Source organism: Cydia amplana, chromosome 22 (genome assembly GCF_948474715.1).
Source record: "Cydia amplana chromosome 22, ilCydAmpl1.1, whole genome shotgun sequence".
NCBI lineage: Eukaryota > Metazoa > Arthropoda > Insecta > Lepidoptera > Tortricidae > Cydia > Cydia amplana.
Window position 1 is genome coordinate 4,510,083 of NC_086090.1, and position 15,884 is coordinate 4,525,966.

Consider the following 15,884-nt stretch of genomic DNA (forward strand, 5'->3'; position numbering starts at 1 on the left):
CGGTAATGACGCGTTAAGTGTTTGAGACTGTTTTGGATTGGTAACATAAACAATTTGTAACTGTAAACAATTGCATATTCATACATATAAAAATATAGCACATACTTATTTCGATAAAGTTAGACAAACTTTGTGCCACGCTTATATCGTGTGGAATAACACTAGGCAAAATATTTGTTTCTTTTTGACATAATTATGTAGTTGATGATAAACAAAACTTGGGATTTGGATGAATAAAAGCTTATAAAGGCAGTTTGGCACTCGCATCAGTCGCATCTCTTTACGAACTTTAGGAGTAACATAGGGGACATTAAAGTTTTAAGGTATGTCGAACCATTTTAGATTTCTATAGATACATATTTATTATCATCTAACCGTTTGCTTAATTATAGGCGTTAGGCGGCTAAAAGTCATATCGAGAAAGAAGATATAACCAATAAGAAAATACAAAAAAAAATGTCTAAGAAATATTTACAAACGAGCTCAAAATTTCAATAGGTACGCCAGTCTAAGTCAAAACTTCAGTAATATTGTGTCTATCATAATATTCATAACCAGCCTAATTCATAATATATAATTTACGTCCACACAACCGTGTAAGTAATATTTCAAGCGCAACTGCGTAAATGTCCGCTATCTCTCCATCGATCTGTTAAGGACATAAATATGTATATTTATATGACAGTTGAACATAATACGCATATTAATCCAATTTTATCGGTCGCATTAGTAACGCTATATACGTTGTGATTTATGCTCGGAAATTATTATATTATTTTGTGTAAAAAATTGTGGAGTTCTTGTGATATGATCGTATTGTGTATTAACTATTAAGCTCAATACGGCTAAGTGTGGCTGGCACATTGTGGTTTGCTTACACATTGATTAGTGTTTACGCAAGTACCAATAGTAGTTTATGCAACAGTGATATAATAAGGTCTCGGGTCTTTTTTTACAAAACTCGACTACGTCTCGTTTTGTAACTTCGACCCTTGAATTTTAAGAACCAATTATGAGCTGTTGCATACATTACTTTTTCTATGACAGCTGCAGCAAAAAAAAAAAAAAAGAGTTGTTATTAAAAAAAAGAGTTATTATTTAAAAAAAATTGAGTTATTATTTAAAAAAAATTGAGTTATTATTTAAAAAAAATTGAGTTATTATTTAAAAAAAAAAGAGTTATTATTGTAAATGAAAACATACCTCTTTCAATCAAGATGATCGGAACTTGTATCTTTAAAAAAAATAAAGCAGTTGTATTATACTCATAAGATGACTGCTAGCAGTCATCTTATGAGCCTATAGACAAAGCATTCAAATGACATTGCTTTAGATATCACTGTCAGTCATTTAATTGACACATTTAAGTGCTGGAGTAGAAAAATATACTAGTGGCTCTGTGAGCTGTAGACCTCGCGAGCATAGCATATTGGGACCGTGCACGATGACAGCGCCACACAGCGGTTTGATCAATCAACAATACAAAGATTTTAATTTATTAAAAAGAAATACGAAGTTTAAGTGAAAAAAATAATACAAAAAGTTATGTCTGGGGATCGAACCCAGACTTTCTGCGTGCAAACAAAAAAAGCGATTGTTTACAAAATGCGCCATGATAGTTCTTAGCTAAGCTGACGAAATTCGGCTACTCATTCTCGAGTATAAACTAAATATCTAAATACCGCCTAAACCAGCAATACAATTTTTCTGCATTTTTTGCCATTTACTATATAAATATGTCTCAAAAAGAAAATACTCTTATGATATCGATACGACTATTTGTTTAAGCGCGAGGTATCACAACTCCTCCATTTTTGAAAATTTCCAAAAACGGGATCGACAAAAAAAAAATTATTTACTCATAGAATCTGGTCACAAAATTTCACAAGAATCGGTTGAGAATTGTGACCTGTAGAGGAGAACATCCGGACATACAAAAGCAAAATGCCCGAGTCAAAACGTAGACCTTCGCTACGCTTCGGTCAATGAACTCGCAATAAACACTAATTAATGTGTAAACAGCCCCCAATGTGACGGCTAACCACACTTATGTACCTACCCTTAAGGGGCCCACAGATTACCAGTCCGCCGGACGATATCAGCCTGTCAGTTGTTCGGAACTGTCACCTTGTGCGTTTAACAGGCTGATATCGTCCGGCGGACTAGTAATCTGTGGACCCCTTTATGCTACACTTTATTCTGACTGTATCTGAATTACACTGATTTAAACTTTCACGATTTTTACACATTATTAAATTCAGACCTCCTCGAAACGTCGGAGGTAAATCTTAAAACTTATATACGCGATTAAGTCCCGTTGTACAATTTAATAATGTATCTGAATTATTTCGAAAATGAATAATTCCATTATGGTATCAACACTAGCATTTACAATTGACACGGTGCCAAGCATAAGACGTCAATTGTCGATAGCCGATAACGGATGAGACCAAATCAGAATGCAACTGTTCACACTTGGGGTTCTACAAAAATTAATACCTAAGGCTTAGAACGCACTGCGATTAATTTCTTGCGGTTTCAGTCTTGCAAGTGCGTGCAATGCGCTTACGAAGCATGCCGTACGTTACACTTTATGTCGCGCGAGTGACTTAAAACAAGTGAGTCTAAACCGTAAAATTATTCAACACTTTGTGGTTCTGAAACCGCAAGAAATTAATCGCAGTGCGTTCTAATTCTAAAGCGGCCCACTGATTACCAGTCCGCCGGACGATATCGGCCTGTCAGTTGTTCGGAACTGTCAACTTTTTGTTCTAACTGACAGGCCGATATCGTCCGGCGGACTATTAAGGGCCTACTGCAGCCGCGTCTGGCGCTTCGTAAACCACGCCCGCTAGTTCTTCCCTCCCCGCTAACACGCACACATGGAAACGCTTCGCGCCGCACGTGAAGTTTGTGTGACCTTTTAGCACCATCTAACGTTACAGAAGTTAACTACTATTATACGTGGTCGCTGCGGTCGGCCAGAAACTTAAATTCGGAAAAAATTGAAACAGATGGCGTTGTTACTTGTTCATAATAGCAAACAATAAAATAATTAATTCATAAACCTGCATATTTATTGTTGTTTTGGAAGATGTTAACATCATAGAAGCAGCAGCGTATATAGCATATAAGTTAAGAGTATTGATAATAAGAAAATAGCACAAGAACAGAAAAGAGATTATTTTTGATAAAATATGATGAAAACAGATTTACTTGATTACGCTCACCTGACTTTGCGGTCACTAAATGCAAATTTCAACCTTATTGTTATGGGGTTACAATAACCCTGGGGTTGCAGGCGTCCATGGTCGTTATTATTATAAATGCTTTGGTTGAAATGCTTTTTAACCCTCGAATTTTTCATAGGTACAGTCACCTGCAATAATATGTTACTCTTCGACGGCCGCAAAAATATGTGACACGCTCTTATGGCTCTACAAATAAGATCTAACATGATCTACCGCAAAACGGCCTTCGGTGTGTACCATATTATTGCAGCTGACTGTACTCGTATTCATTGTTGATTTGTTGTATAGGTAGGTATTACTATCTTTTATCCGATCGATTTGCATTTATTTGAAATAAATCACAGTGTTTAGTAATTATATGTTTTATTGAATAAGAGATTATTTAGGTATGTAAGGAATACAGGGTGCCTTTTTGAAACACTCATTTTTAGGGTTCCGTAGCCAAATGGCAAAAAACGGACCCCGTATAGATTCGTCATGTCTGTCTGTCTGTCTGTCCGTCTGTCCGTCCGTATGTCACAGTCACTTTTTTCCGAAACTATAAGAACTATACTGTTGAAACTTGGTAAGTAAATGTATTCTGTGAACCGCATTATATTTTCACACAAAAATAGAAAAAAAAAATTTTTTTTGGGGGTTTCCCATACTTAGAACAACTGAAACTCAAGAGACACTTCCAAAGTGGTAAAATGTGTGTGTCCCCCCCCTGTAACTTCTAAAATAAGAGAATGATAAAACTAAAAAAAAATATATGATGTACATTACCATGCAAACTTCCACCGAAAATTGGTTTGAACAAGATCTAGTAAGTAGTTTTTTTTTAATACGTCATAAATCCCCTAAATACGGAACCCTTCATGGGCGAGTCCGACTCGCACTTGGCCGCTTTTTCTGGATAATTTTGAATTTCAATTGTCAGGGGTGCCTACATTATTTTTTAATACATTTTACAACGACAACAAACAAAAGTTCAAATTCGCCGTATTTTTATTACCCGGGTCGATCGCAACAAAATAGAAAATCATGTTTTTCAAATCTAAGCGTTATTGTAATTTATCTCAAATAACCAAAAAGTCAATCTGACTAGAACTTAAAAACGAACTGAATTATTTTAATATGTCGATTTTTCTTGGTGACCCAGGAGAATTTTTTTCTATCCCATACAAAAAGAGCGTATCCCAATCGCGTATCGGTTTTGGTTTTTACTTATAAGTGTGAAAAATATATTCTACCATATACGAAGGATGTGTGTTTTTTCATGTTTTATGTGTCTTTTTGTACAATAAAGTGTTTTACTGCTACTAATATATCATATTAACGATTAACTAAAAAGGTATTTACATCTAATTTAACTGGTAAATTATTAAAGTCCGCTAAAATTAATATATATTCAAAAAATATTTGTTAATATGTCCCAAAATCATGGCTCATTTTTTAAGTCTCCTGACTTACCAAACATATCGCAACGAAGGCAAGGGTACAACGCGGCATCGTGAACCTAATAACGTAACGTTTCAGTTACTTTTTTAGTCGCCGACCATTTTATCCGGGGTACGAAAAGAGGTATTAGATCTATCCTGGGTCTAATATGTTATAAAAACATAGTTTTTTGAAAAATGTTCGTAGGTAGTACACAAAATTTACATTTTCTTTTAAATGTGATTTGGGTCATCGTTCTCCCTGGTGACTTTTCTGGTGACCCAAGAGACATCAATTTTATTATGACTCAGGAGACTTTTTTTCTATGCACTTTGATTTTTTTGATGCGCTAATTTTGTAATCTAAAATAACTTTAAACTGCTGATATACTTATATCACTTTGCTGATGAGTGGAAGTGGAATTTAAACTTAATTTATTGTTCTCTCCCTTGACATTTTGGCATACATTTGACATGCTGCAGTGCACTCCTAACGTTAATAAAGACATAATTTTTAGAAAAAGCTTTTGGAAAACTCACTCTTGAGCTTAAAACGATTAAGTCCTTATCATATTATGTTAGATTTTTAGTACAGACCCCAAATCAGTGAAAATGTGTCTTAGCCAACTAAATTTGTCTCTGGGAAAAGTACGATATCCCTAAAAATTGTACGTACATTTCGCATTTTTCTGAAGGAACGGAATTCATAAATTGGGTTATTATTATTTTTTCAGATTATTTGATTGCATTGACATATCACCAAGATAGATAGAACATTTAAGTTACCAGAAGAAAAGCATTTGTGTTCTTTTATACAGTGTGGAAAAAGTAGGTTCGATTCCCGGGCGCGACTAAGCGAATTTAAAAAAAAACAACGTGTTGCATTCCGGGAGTGCCGACAGAAGTGAAAACTCAATGACTAGTCCAAAATGTCTGCAGCACTATGTATAATTGACCCATCCTCCTTTCTATTGAAAACTTTTGGTTCCGAAATTGCTGGTCAGTGAGCTTGTTTAAAATTCGAAATTCAAATTTATAACGTTAATTGTTTAAAATTCGAATAGAAATTGTAAAGTTACCTTGCAGACCTCGCGTCTAAATATATTTGGTCATGATATTTTGAGTTTTATTCACCAGTACTAGAGTTCACTTTTATTAGCGATTTCATCAAGATGTAGCTTTATTGAATTATATTTGAGTGATATAAAGTTATAATACAGTGAGATCCTCGTATTTCAGCCCGTAAAAGATTATAACCTTTTTCATGTAATGTCATTGAGTTTTTCTTTATTGATTTAAATGCCATCTAAACCTTACGGTCACATGATCGCCTTACGCTGTCTCGAGTTTATCATTTTTTCCCCACCTCATAAAGTGCCTAGCGCCGCTAAAGAAGTTTTCACTTCAAAAATCTTTGAATGCAGTTGTTTCTTTAAAAAACAATAATGTTTCATTTAAGTAAAATGAGCAAACTTAAGGTTTTAAGGCACTTTCCCTCCAGGGCCCATAATTTTTTTCCAACCGGTAGTAGACAACTATTTTTTTCGACTAAATGAAGTTTTATTAGATAAATCGTTGATCACATGGTTCGTTTCACACATCACATCAAATCGTTTGTCATCACAATCAAAATTTGTCAAAAGTAATGAAATTTATGCCAAAAAAACATAAATAAAACATATAAATTCAACACATTTTTTTAATAAAAATCTTTCTCGATGATATAAAAAAAAAGCGGCCAAGTGCGAGTCGGACTCGCCCATGAAGGGTTCCGTATTTAGGCGATTTATGACGTATTAAAAAAAAACTACTTACTAGATCTCGTTCAAACCAATTTTCGGTGGAAGTTTACATGGTAATGTACATCATATATTTTTTTTAGTTTTATCATTCTCTTATTTTATAAGTTACAGGGGGGGGGACACACATTTTACCACTTTGGAAGTGTCTCTCGCGCAAACTATTCAGTTTAGAAAAAAATGATATTAGAAACCTCAATATCATTTTTGAAGACCTATCCATAGATACCCCACACGTATGGGTTTGATGAAAAAAAAATTTTTGAGTTTCAGTTCGAAGTATGGGGAACCCCAAAAATTTATTGTTTTTTTTTTATTTTTGTGTGAAAATCTTAATGCGGTTTACAGAATACATCTACTTACCAAGTTTCAACAGTATAGTTCTTATAGTTTCGGAGAAAAGTGGCTGTGACATACGGACGGACAGACAGACGGACAGACAGACAGACAGACATGACGAATCTATAAGGGTTCCGTTTTTTGCCATTTGGCTACGGAACCCTAAAAAGAACATCGACAAATTATGTTCAAAGAATTAATATCAAAACAGATGTCATAATTAGGATTGGCTACTTTAAGAAAGGGACAGAGAGATTTAATCCTCTCGCTCTGCACGTTTTTCTCATTCCTCCTTGTCAAGCCAAAATAAACTATAAAATGATAGTAACATAGTACATTGTAATATTCACTTTTTCCACGGTATCATGTCATTGTAAATTACTTATGTGAAATTGTAGTGGCGTGCGACTTTCAAACCGGAGGTCACGGGTTCGAACCCCGGCCCGTGCAAGTGAGTTTTTGTAAGTAGAGTCCTTTTTTAGTGGTACTTAAATATAATAACTTTTCGTATTATTGAAATAAAATATTTTATTCAAACAAACTTAATAATATAATAATTAAAACGAATAATATCAATTAGTTTTTAATATTTATTAAATTATTTTAAATTATTTGAGCATGAAATGATTAAGATTAATGATTTAGATTTATTTTTATCATTACAATAGAAAAAAAGCAAAAAATATATTCTTATAGATATTTTATTTTCAAACAAAAATAAAGCAAAAAGTTACGGTTAGATTCTGATGGCTAAATACCAAACAGCTACCGATACATTTCAATATCTGTCGAAATTTCCTAACCCGTTGTAACTGACAAAGAGTATAGATTTCGACGTAGCATGACGTAGCTAAGCAAACACGCACACATGCGTAACGTATAGGCCTGTAAGAAGGCACCATCATAGGTTTACCTCCGATTCCGTTACTACTCAATGGAGTTACGACTCAACGTTTATTGGATATTAAAATTTTACGTAATTCGGAGCGCTGCGCGAAGTGACATAGGTCTTACCTCTTTGAGGCACGACGGCCATCTAACATTACTGGCATAAAGGATGCATTTATGACTTTGACGCATGACAGAAAGAGAAACCGAACTGCGTAAAATGGGCGTTTGCTGTTGAATTCATAAAATCAAAAATCGATAATAAATCCATCGGTAAAGGATAATAATTTAATATTTAGTTCTTTGAAAGTTAAGACGAGATGAAAACCTTTGCTGTAAGGTGGATTGTGCTGGATATGGATGTGTTTTCTAGTTGCACGAAGCTAAAACCGAAAAATGAACACGTAAGTTTGGATTTATTTTCTATCGAGAAAATTTTAAGCATTCGTGTTTCGACTACTACGAAATGTCTTATCATATAGTCAAGAAACATATATCCGAAAATCACTACTGTTTGTTTCCGGGGCTAGCCACTGCCACCTTTCTAAGATCCTGTTATTTTTCGATGCACGGCCTTAATCAGTGGGCCCCTTAAGCCTCCAGAGGTGCTTTCCAGAAAAAAGTTAACTTTTAGCGAATTGAATTGCTGGAATGAAAGTCAAATTATCGGTGACTTACTGAAGTATCATTATAATGTAGACCTTACCTATAGGTTTTTGTGAAAACTGGCTGGGACATACGGACAGACACATGGACGGACGGACGTGTCAGTGATTAGGTATCACCAAATGCAAGTAGCTAGACTAGGAAGTAGAAAATATATGAACTCGTATTAAACATTATAATTAATCAATATGTAAACAGGCCCCAAGGGCCCCAATGCCTAGGCCAGTCACACTACCCGTATGCCACACTTACTCGTTTTGTGACCTTATTTAAAATAAGTAGGTGTAATCATTTTCCTACTAACGTCTATCCTAGTCCTAATCCTAATTGTGGTCACAGGTGTCCCACCAAATATAAGTAGACCTGTCACATACCACCTGACACCATTACCTTTACCTTATTATAAGCAATTCTATTATTATTGGAACTCGAACCTCATCAGTCTGTCTCGCTCGCACGCGCTCATTATCTGGCGCTTATTTGTCTTGCTTCTCGCTCCAGCGCGCTAATGGTTTCGTCGGCTCATGCTTAACCCTAAAGCTGTGGTTTTTATGGAGAAGTTAGCGGTAAGACTTAGCGTACCTATTTACTGAGGGTACCTAAATAATAAATATCAATAACTGCTTTTGATCGTATTTTTTACTGTGTAGTTTAAATAATTCAAATGATGGGTTATTTTAGTGCAATGAAATTAAAACATTAGAAAACTAATTGATTGTACAAAATCTATATTAACCTAATCAATATAAACGAATAAAATAACACATTTGGCCATCACGTCAACATGAAAAAATAAAATGGTGAACTTTATGATGAATGCATACGCTGTACGCATTTGACTTTTGACTACGCAATGCCAATTGAGTAGTCAAAAGTCGAATTAAACTTTCTTTTTCTGTGCAGTACTTTAACTGGTGTGTAAAAATGTACTTCTAAATTAACTTTATATTAATTCAGAATCGCCTAAGTATACATACATAGGCTTATTACACTTATTACTCATATGAACTTGTTCATATAAATAAGTAGCGACCCGCCCCGGTTTCGCACGGGTTATAAAATTATACATAAACCTTCCTCTTGAATCACTCTATCTATTAAAAACAACCGCATCAAAATCCGTTGAGCAGTTTTAATGATCTAAGCATACATAGGGACAGACAGACAGCGGGAAGCGACTTTGTTTTATACTATGTAGTGATTTCCCGCTAATCGCTCCGCTACCTCACCGCCCCGCTCGCCGCTCCATCCCAAACGTGTCCCAGCACCATATCGTGTTTCTAATTGGAACTGGAGATGCATTCACGACGGGCGTTAAACGACTTGTTTTAGATCGTTATGAAGAATCAGGTTTTACACAAACTTTACATTCGAAAACGGCGTAAGTCTCTTTGAAAAGCTTGGCGTTTACGACCCTTTTCTTTTTAGATTTAAAAGAAATTCTTCATTCGAAAATAGACTAGGTGTCTTTATAAGATTTGGTGTTTAAGTCGTTTTTGAATTGTTGAAACTTAGCTTTTGTTGATGTTTATAATTAATAAATGGCGATTAGGTGTTACATGATGTATGGTTAGAATTAATGATCTTTTGTTTAATTGGTGGCCATAATGTACAGTCCAGTGACTGATATAATTAATATAATTATATTTATAATATATACCCATTGCAAATTGCAGCTTTCTAATACTAACGATCACTGAAAGGAGCAGACAGACAGACATAGCGAAGGGTTCCTAGTTGACTACGAAACCCTAAAAAGTCATAATCCTAGTCATAATACCTTAGTATAAAATAAATGAAGCAAAAAAATTAACATTATTATAATTTAATTTTGTTCGTCGCAGACAAAATCATCGGCCTTTGAAAAACACTATTGGTTTCGCAAACACATTAATTTACGACATTTTCTGTATAAACCCAATTTGTATTAAAATCACGATCATTACCGAGATAATTTTATATAAATTCCACCTCGACCGCAAACTCGACGAATATGAGTCAACGTTAACTGTCGTGCTGTTTCATTTACTCTTAGTATTACTGAGGTGCGAAAGAGAGCATTTGAGTAGACCACCTGGGTCGATCAGGTAGTTTTCGTCTATTTGTATAAAGCCCAGGATATATATATGGTTTAATATTTTGTATATTTTACGTAGTCATCACCCTGAACTAGATGTGCAGAAAAAGTTCAAGAATTACGAATATGAAAACAACTCCTACTTCTATCTTTTGGGGGCATTTGAGAATTTTTTGAGGGAAAAACGTTACGGCGCGTTACATGGGGGGAGGGGGGGGTCAAAAATGTACAAAATTTGCGTTACGTAATACTTGAACGTTCCCTTACGCCATTATTAACGATGCTCCGATATAAATACAATGCCGCGCGACGCTGTGCGGCGTAAGCGCCATCGACAATAGGGATGATGACACATGTTGAATTTTATAACAAAATCTAGTAAAATAGATAGCAAACGAGCAATTTATCACAATAATGTGGATATTAAAATAAAATATTGACAAATTACAAAATTACAGGACCTGAAAGTATCAAAATTTAAGTTTTTTTTAACTTCCAAAAACGATAAAAGTAAGGGTACCATTCGATTCCTTACATTTCATCCAAAAAAATATTGTATGGCAACTATATACATAAACGCAATATTTCACCGACAAAAACGCAATTTTCTTGTTTTGTCCATACTACAAGATGGGCGATGACGTCACGGCCTCTGGCCGTTTTGTATAGGGCGTTTCGCGAGTGAAGTGCGACTGTCGGCCTTTGACTACAATTTCTGACTTTTGTGTTACTTTAAGGTCCCATTATATTTCCGAACTTAAACCCGATCGATTGATACCATAAAAAAGAATTAGTCATGTAGCCTATAAGGTCCCTTTTCATAGATAAGACCCCATTTGACTAATTGTTGGATAATAATAGTAGTTCGCATCTTTGCAAATAGTTTTCCTTATACCTACTCAATTATCCCAAAAACAGTTCCTAGAAATCTAATAAAAAATGAATAATTATCGCATAGCGTCCACTAGATGATGGATGGTTTTAGTTGATTGACATCGGCATGATTAAATCGCATACTTAAATTTAGTTTTTAACTGGAATGAATGAAAAACACGTTACGGACTTAAGTTCTTTTTAAATTTAAAATATGGCGATATTCATAAATGTCTGTCAATTTTAAGACTAACAAGCCATTGTAGCATGCAATTCTAATACTTAATTGTTTGTTGCTAGGGGTCGTCCAGAAATCATGTGATCGTTGGGTGGGATAAATATCACGATGGGGTCAGAAAATATATCACGTATTTTTTTTTTCAAAGCGGTAAAGGCAAAACAGCAATATTACTCAAAAATTTAGATAATCTACACAAGAATAATGATATCTCGTTGAGTTTCCGACTGTACTTTTGACTTTTTGACGTGAATATCGAAAATTTAAATGTCGTTATCTCTCTCTATCGCTCAGAACACGCAAGAGAGAGAAGGAGAGAAGGAAATTTAGATGTCCGTTCTTCGCAGTAGGCCCTCTGTTCCGGTACAGTCGCCATCAAATATATCGGAGCGGCCAAGGTGTTCACAATATCTCCCCACTCTAACGCCTTGACAATCGAGGCGTGTCCAGATGTTTGTGAGCACCTTGGCCGCTCCGATATATCTGACGGCGACTGTACTATTGCAGCTGAGTGTACGCACAGAATGCGAGACTCGAATAGCCCAGTCTTAGTTCTCGGAACTGCAGCGGTGGCCTAAGCTAATATTTACCGAGCATGTTACACGGCTCGAATTCGGGGCTACCGGTTCAATTCCGAGTCGAATTATATTCAGGTAACTGCGTATCTCGGACCTACAGTAACTAGGGTTTGTTTGCGATGGCAATAGATAGATATTAGGGATATTGACATATAATGTATAGCTGCATTTTCTAAAAAAATCTAACTAAGTAATAAAATGAACATAAAACATTACATCTCTGTTTAGCCCTATGGTCTGGTAGAGAATGCCTTTAGGCATTAAGTCCGCCATTTGTACATTTTATTTGTATTATGTGCAATAAAGTTTAAATAAATAAATAAAGAACGTTTTTCATAAAAGCCTTAGAAAAAAATAAAAGACCTTTTTTCGTTCCTCAAGTCAAACAGATTTCGAGATTAGCACCCCCTGACACACATACAGCGTAAAATGCAAACTTCCACAAGTAAAAGTAAAACAAAAAGCCGACATTAGTCCTCTGGAGCCGCGGAATGAGAGTTACCGAAAACGCTCACACTTTGCGGCTAGCGCAGTCGACATGCTTCAAACAGTACTAGGGTGTTTTACAAATTAGCTAGAGGGATATACCTACGTCGGGCATTCCGCAATAAAGGTCTACTTTATCGGGGACTAGCGACCCGCCCCGGCTTCGCACGGGTTAACAAATTATACATTAACCTTCTTCTTGAATCACTCTATCTATTAAAAAAAACCGCATCAAAATCCATTGCGTTGTTTTAAAGATCTACATATTAGGGACAGACAGCGGGAAGGGACTTTGTTTTATACTATGTAGTGATGTGATGTGACACGTATGGCAGCCACCTTAATAATGCAAAAATCATGCTAAATCGATATTTTTTAAGCCAATGTGAAATTGGCCTACGCACAGTGCAATATTAGCCGAGAGCGAGCGAAGATCTCCGTTTCAGTTAAGCAAAAAATCCTTTCGTATTTCGATCTGTCCGAATGTTCTCCTCTGCAGGACGCATTTCTCAGCCGACTCTCTTGAAATTTGATTAGCACGTTCAATAAAATATACAGATTTTTTTGTCGATACAGTTTTTGTATCACGTGTACGAGTAGGTAAAGTAATCGACATGACACCACTACTGTTTTGACACTGTCCACTGCGCCGCTGCGCGCGCAATTACTCGAGCAAATGACTCCTCGTCCTATAATTTCTCCCCTCGCGAAGGGATTTATTCCACTGACTGTACGTATTTTTAACTCGACGTACGGCGCCGACTGTACAAGCTATATTTAGCCGGTGTGCAGGGCATGTGCATTGAAATTCATTATCGTATTAAAAAAGTAATTAGGGAAAGCAGCGTCAAAATTATGTGTACTTTTTTCACTTTTTAGAGGAATAATTCGCTGTTAGAAGTATTAGAGCAAATTAAATTATTTTCATAAACAATATTTTATGTTGTTTTTATAGAAACACCACTATATAAATTATAAACTTAAATAAATAAATGTCAGTGCCTGGGGCACTGGAGGCCTTGGTCACTTTTTCTTAAGACATTTCTTTAAGTTAATAATTTGCGTATTAATTTGAATGTAAATGAACACCCTATTGTTACCGGCTTACCTCAGGATTTAAAAAATTAGTAAACTACTTCGGAAAAAGCTAGAGACACTCTAGCATTTCTAAGGTATAATGTAATATGCTAGACGCGCTGCAGCCTCTGATAGTTTCGTTTCTTTGACCTTGGTCTTTTATGACGCTGCATGCAGCGCACAATGTGACACACCCTATAGAAATCGACGGTGGAAATTTCAAGTGTCGTAAGGGACATTTTGTCGTATATCCCTTTTCAAATGTCGTATGTCCCTTACGACACTTGAAATTTCCACCGTCTAAATATTGTTGTCTTCACAAACAATATGACGCTGTTCACAGCGTAGGTATAAATGGTCAAACTGAGCTGAAAGGTGACCTCTAATTCTTTCCATGAATGACGCTAAATCTTCAAAACTTTAGAAATCTCAGAACAACCATATCTCCAAAACCAGCCAGTATTAACCCATTACAATAACAACGTGTGACTGAACCGATTACGGGTCAAAAATCGATTAGAATCGAGTCGAAATCGATTACAATCGAGTCGGAGTCGTGACGAGTCATCGTTAGGAATTCGGTGGGGCGTGGAAACGGTTAAGTATTTTAAATCGAAGTATAAAAGTACATGTAGGTGTAATTTTTGTCTGTTCGGACCAAGTTTTTGTCTTAAATTTTCATTTTGAAAGATAAATACACAGGGTAGGCTAGAATAACCGAATAAAAAATTATGCTCCCTCGACAAGCAATTTCTAATATCTTTCATGAAATTATTTGTTAATTCCTGGTACTGGATCAAAATAAATCGTTTTGAAAATCTAGTATTTTCTATAAATTCCTTTGTCAAGCTTTGAAAATAGCTCATTGACTCTTTCGCCTGCTATACCTATAGCTTTTTTTAGTTGCTATCTTCGGAATCTATATTAGATTAGTCAGGGCCTATCCAGTATTTTAAAGATAAGTTCTTTTTTGTCTAGCTCTTACATGTATTACTGCTACATAATCTTTTAAGCCTTGTAGTTGTAATTATATATATATTCAACAAATATGATTTTTCTTGTTCCCCATCGTTTTAACATAATTAATTAATTATTAATGGCACATTGTCTATTTCCAGGTAAATTCGACCCGCACCCAGCGGCCGGCTTCAACATGGGATACCTCATGGCTCCTTACCCCTACCCCAACGGCGGGGCGCATCCCCTGCCCGTCTCAATGGTGAGTACTAACTGTAATAACAAATCAATATTAATAAAGACCGCAAATAATATAAAAACGAGAAGATATATGAAAAGGGTCTATTGTCGATGGCGCTTACGCCGCACAGCGTCGCGCGGCATTGTATTTATATAGGAGCATCGTTAATAATGGCGTAACCGTCATCGACAATAAGGTCCCTTTTCATAGATAACGTCACATATATTTGTATAAATTTGACTGATGGCAACCATAATCATAATAAAATATGTGATATAGGTATTATAGAGAAATTTTAATGGTTAGGCTTACCTATAACAAACGACTCGTTAAAATTGACGCTTCTAAAAAAGGTTGAGACAAAAAACGTTTCAAGGTCTGTGATTTTATCTTAGTAACGACTAGTGACGGTTGGGTGATACGCTGATATTGTCTTTTTCTATATCTGGAGTCAGCATTACTATCGAAATCAAATTATAATGTTTATTTCAGTACCCCTAGTCCAGTGTATCGATAGCGTGACGTGACGTGACGTACGCGTTTGCGATAAATGTCATTTTGTGTGGGATTTTTGAGTTTCCAAAACGTCCTTTTGGCACGCACTTTTTTTAGGCTTAATGTTACAAAATAAAATGTGACGCTCCACAGAGTACGGTAAGGTATCTTATGGCAGTTGGCGCTTACGCGGTTATTAACAACGCCCGAATACTAATGTCGTGCTAAGGGACATAAATGCAGACTGTCATAAGGTACCTTTTGCCGTGGAACGTCACAAATACCAAACCTAAAATAAACCTGGCCAATCTTATCAAGCCCATATCGACGAGATTACAGCGTGAAATTGCAATCGCACGGGTATCTGAAACATTCGGATCGCGAATTTATCGATATCTAGCGATCTTGACATGATTTTTCGTGTTATGCTGCCGTTTTACAGTATTTGCTTTGTAAAAAGTTTAGCTAATATTATATTAAGTATTATTTACGTACCAATGC

General features: G+C 35.7%; 1 protein-coding gene across 2 annotated transcripts in view; it reads left to right on the forward strand.

Moving 5' to 3' along the window:
• LOC134658383 (protein pangolin, isoforms A/H/I/S) overlaps positions 1-15,884 on the forward strand; it is a 227,915-nt gene that overhangs the window by 129,032 nt on the left and 82,999 nt on the right. For both annotated transcript variants that reach the window (XM_063514062.1, XM_063514061.1), the window contains exon 4: positions 14,809-14,909. In XM_063514062.1, coding sequence (XP_063370132.1) covers positions 14,809-14,909 — 101 coding nt within the window. The remainder of the gene's footprint in view (positions 1-14,808; positions 14,910-15,884) is intronic.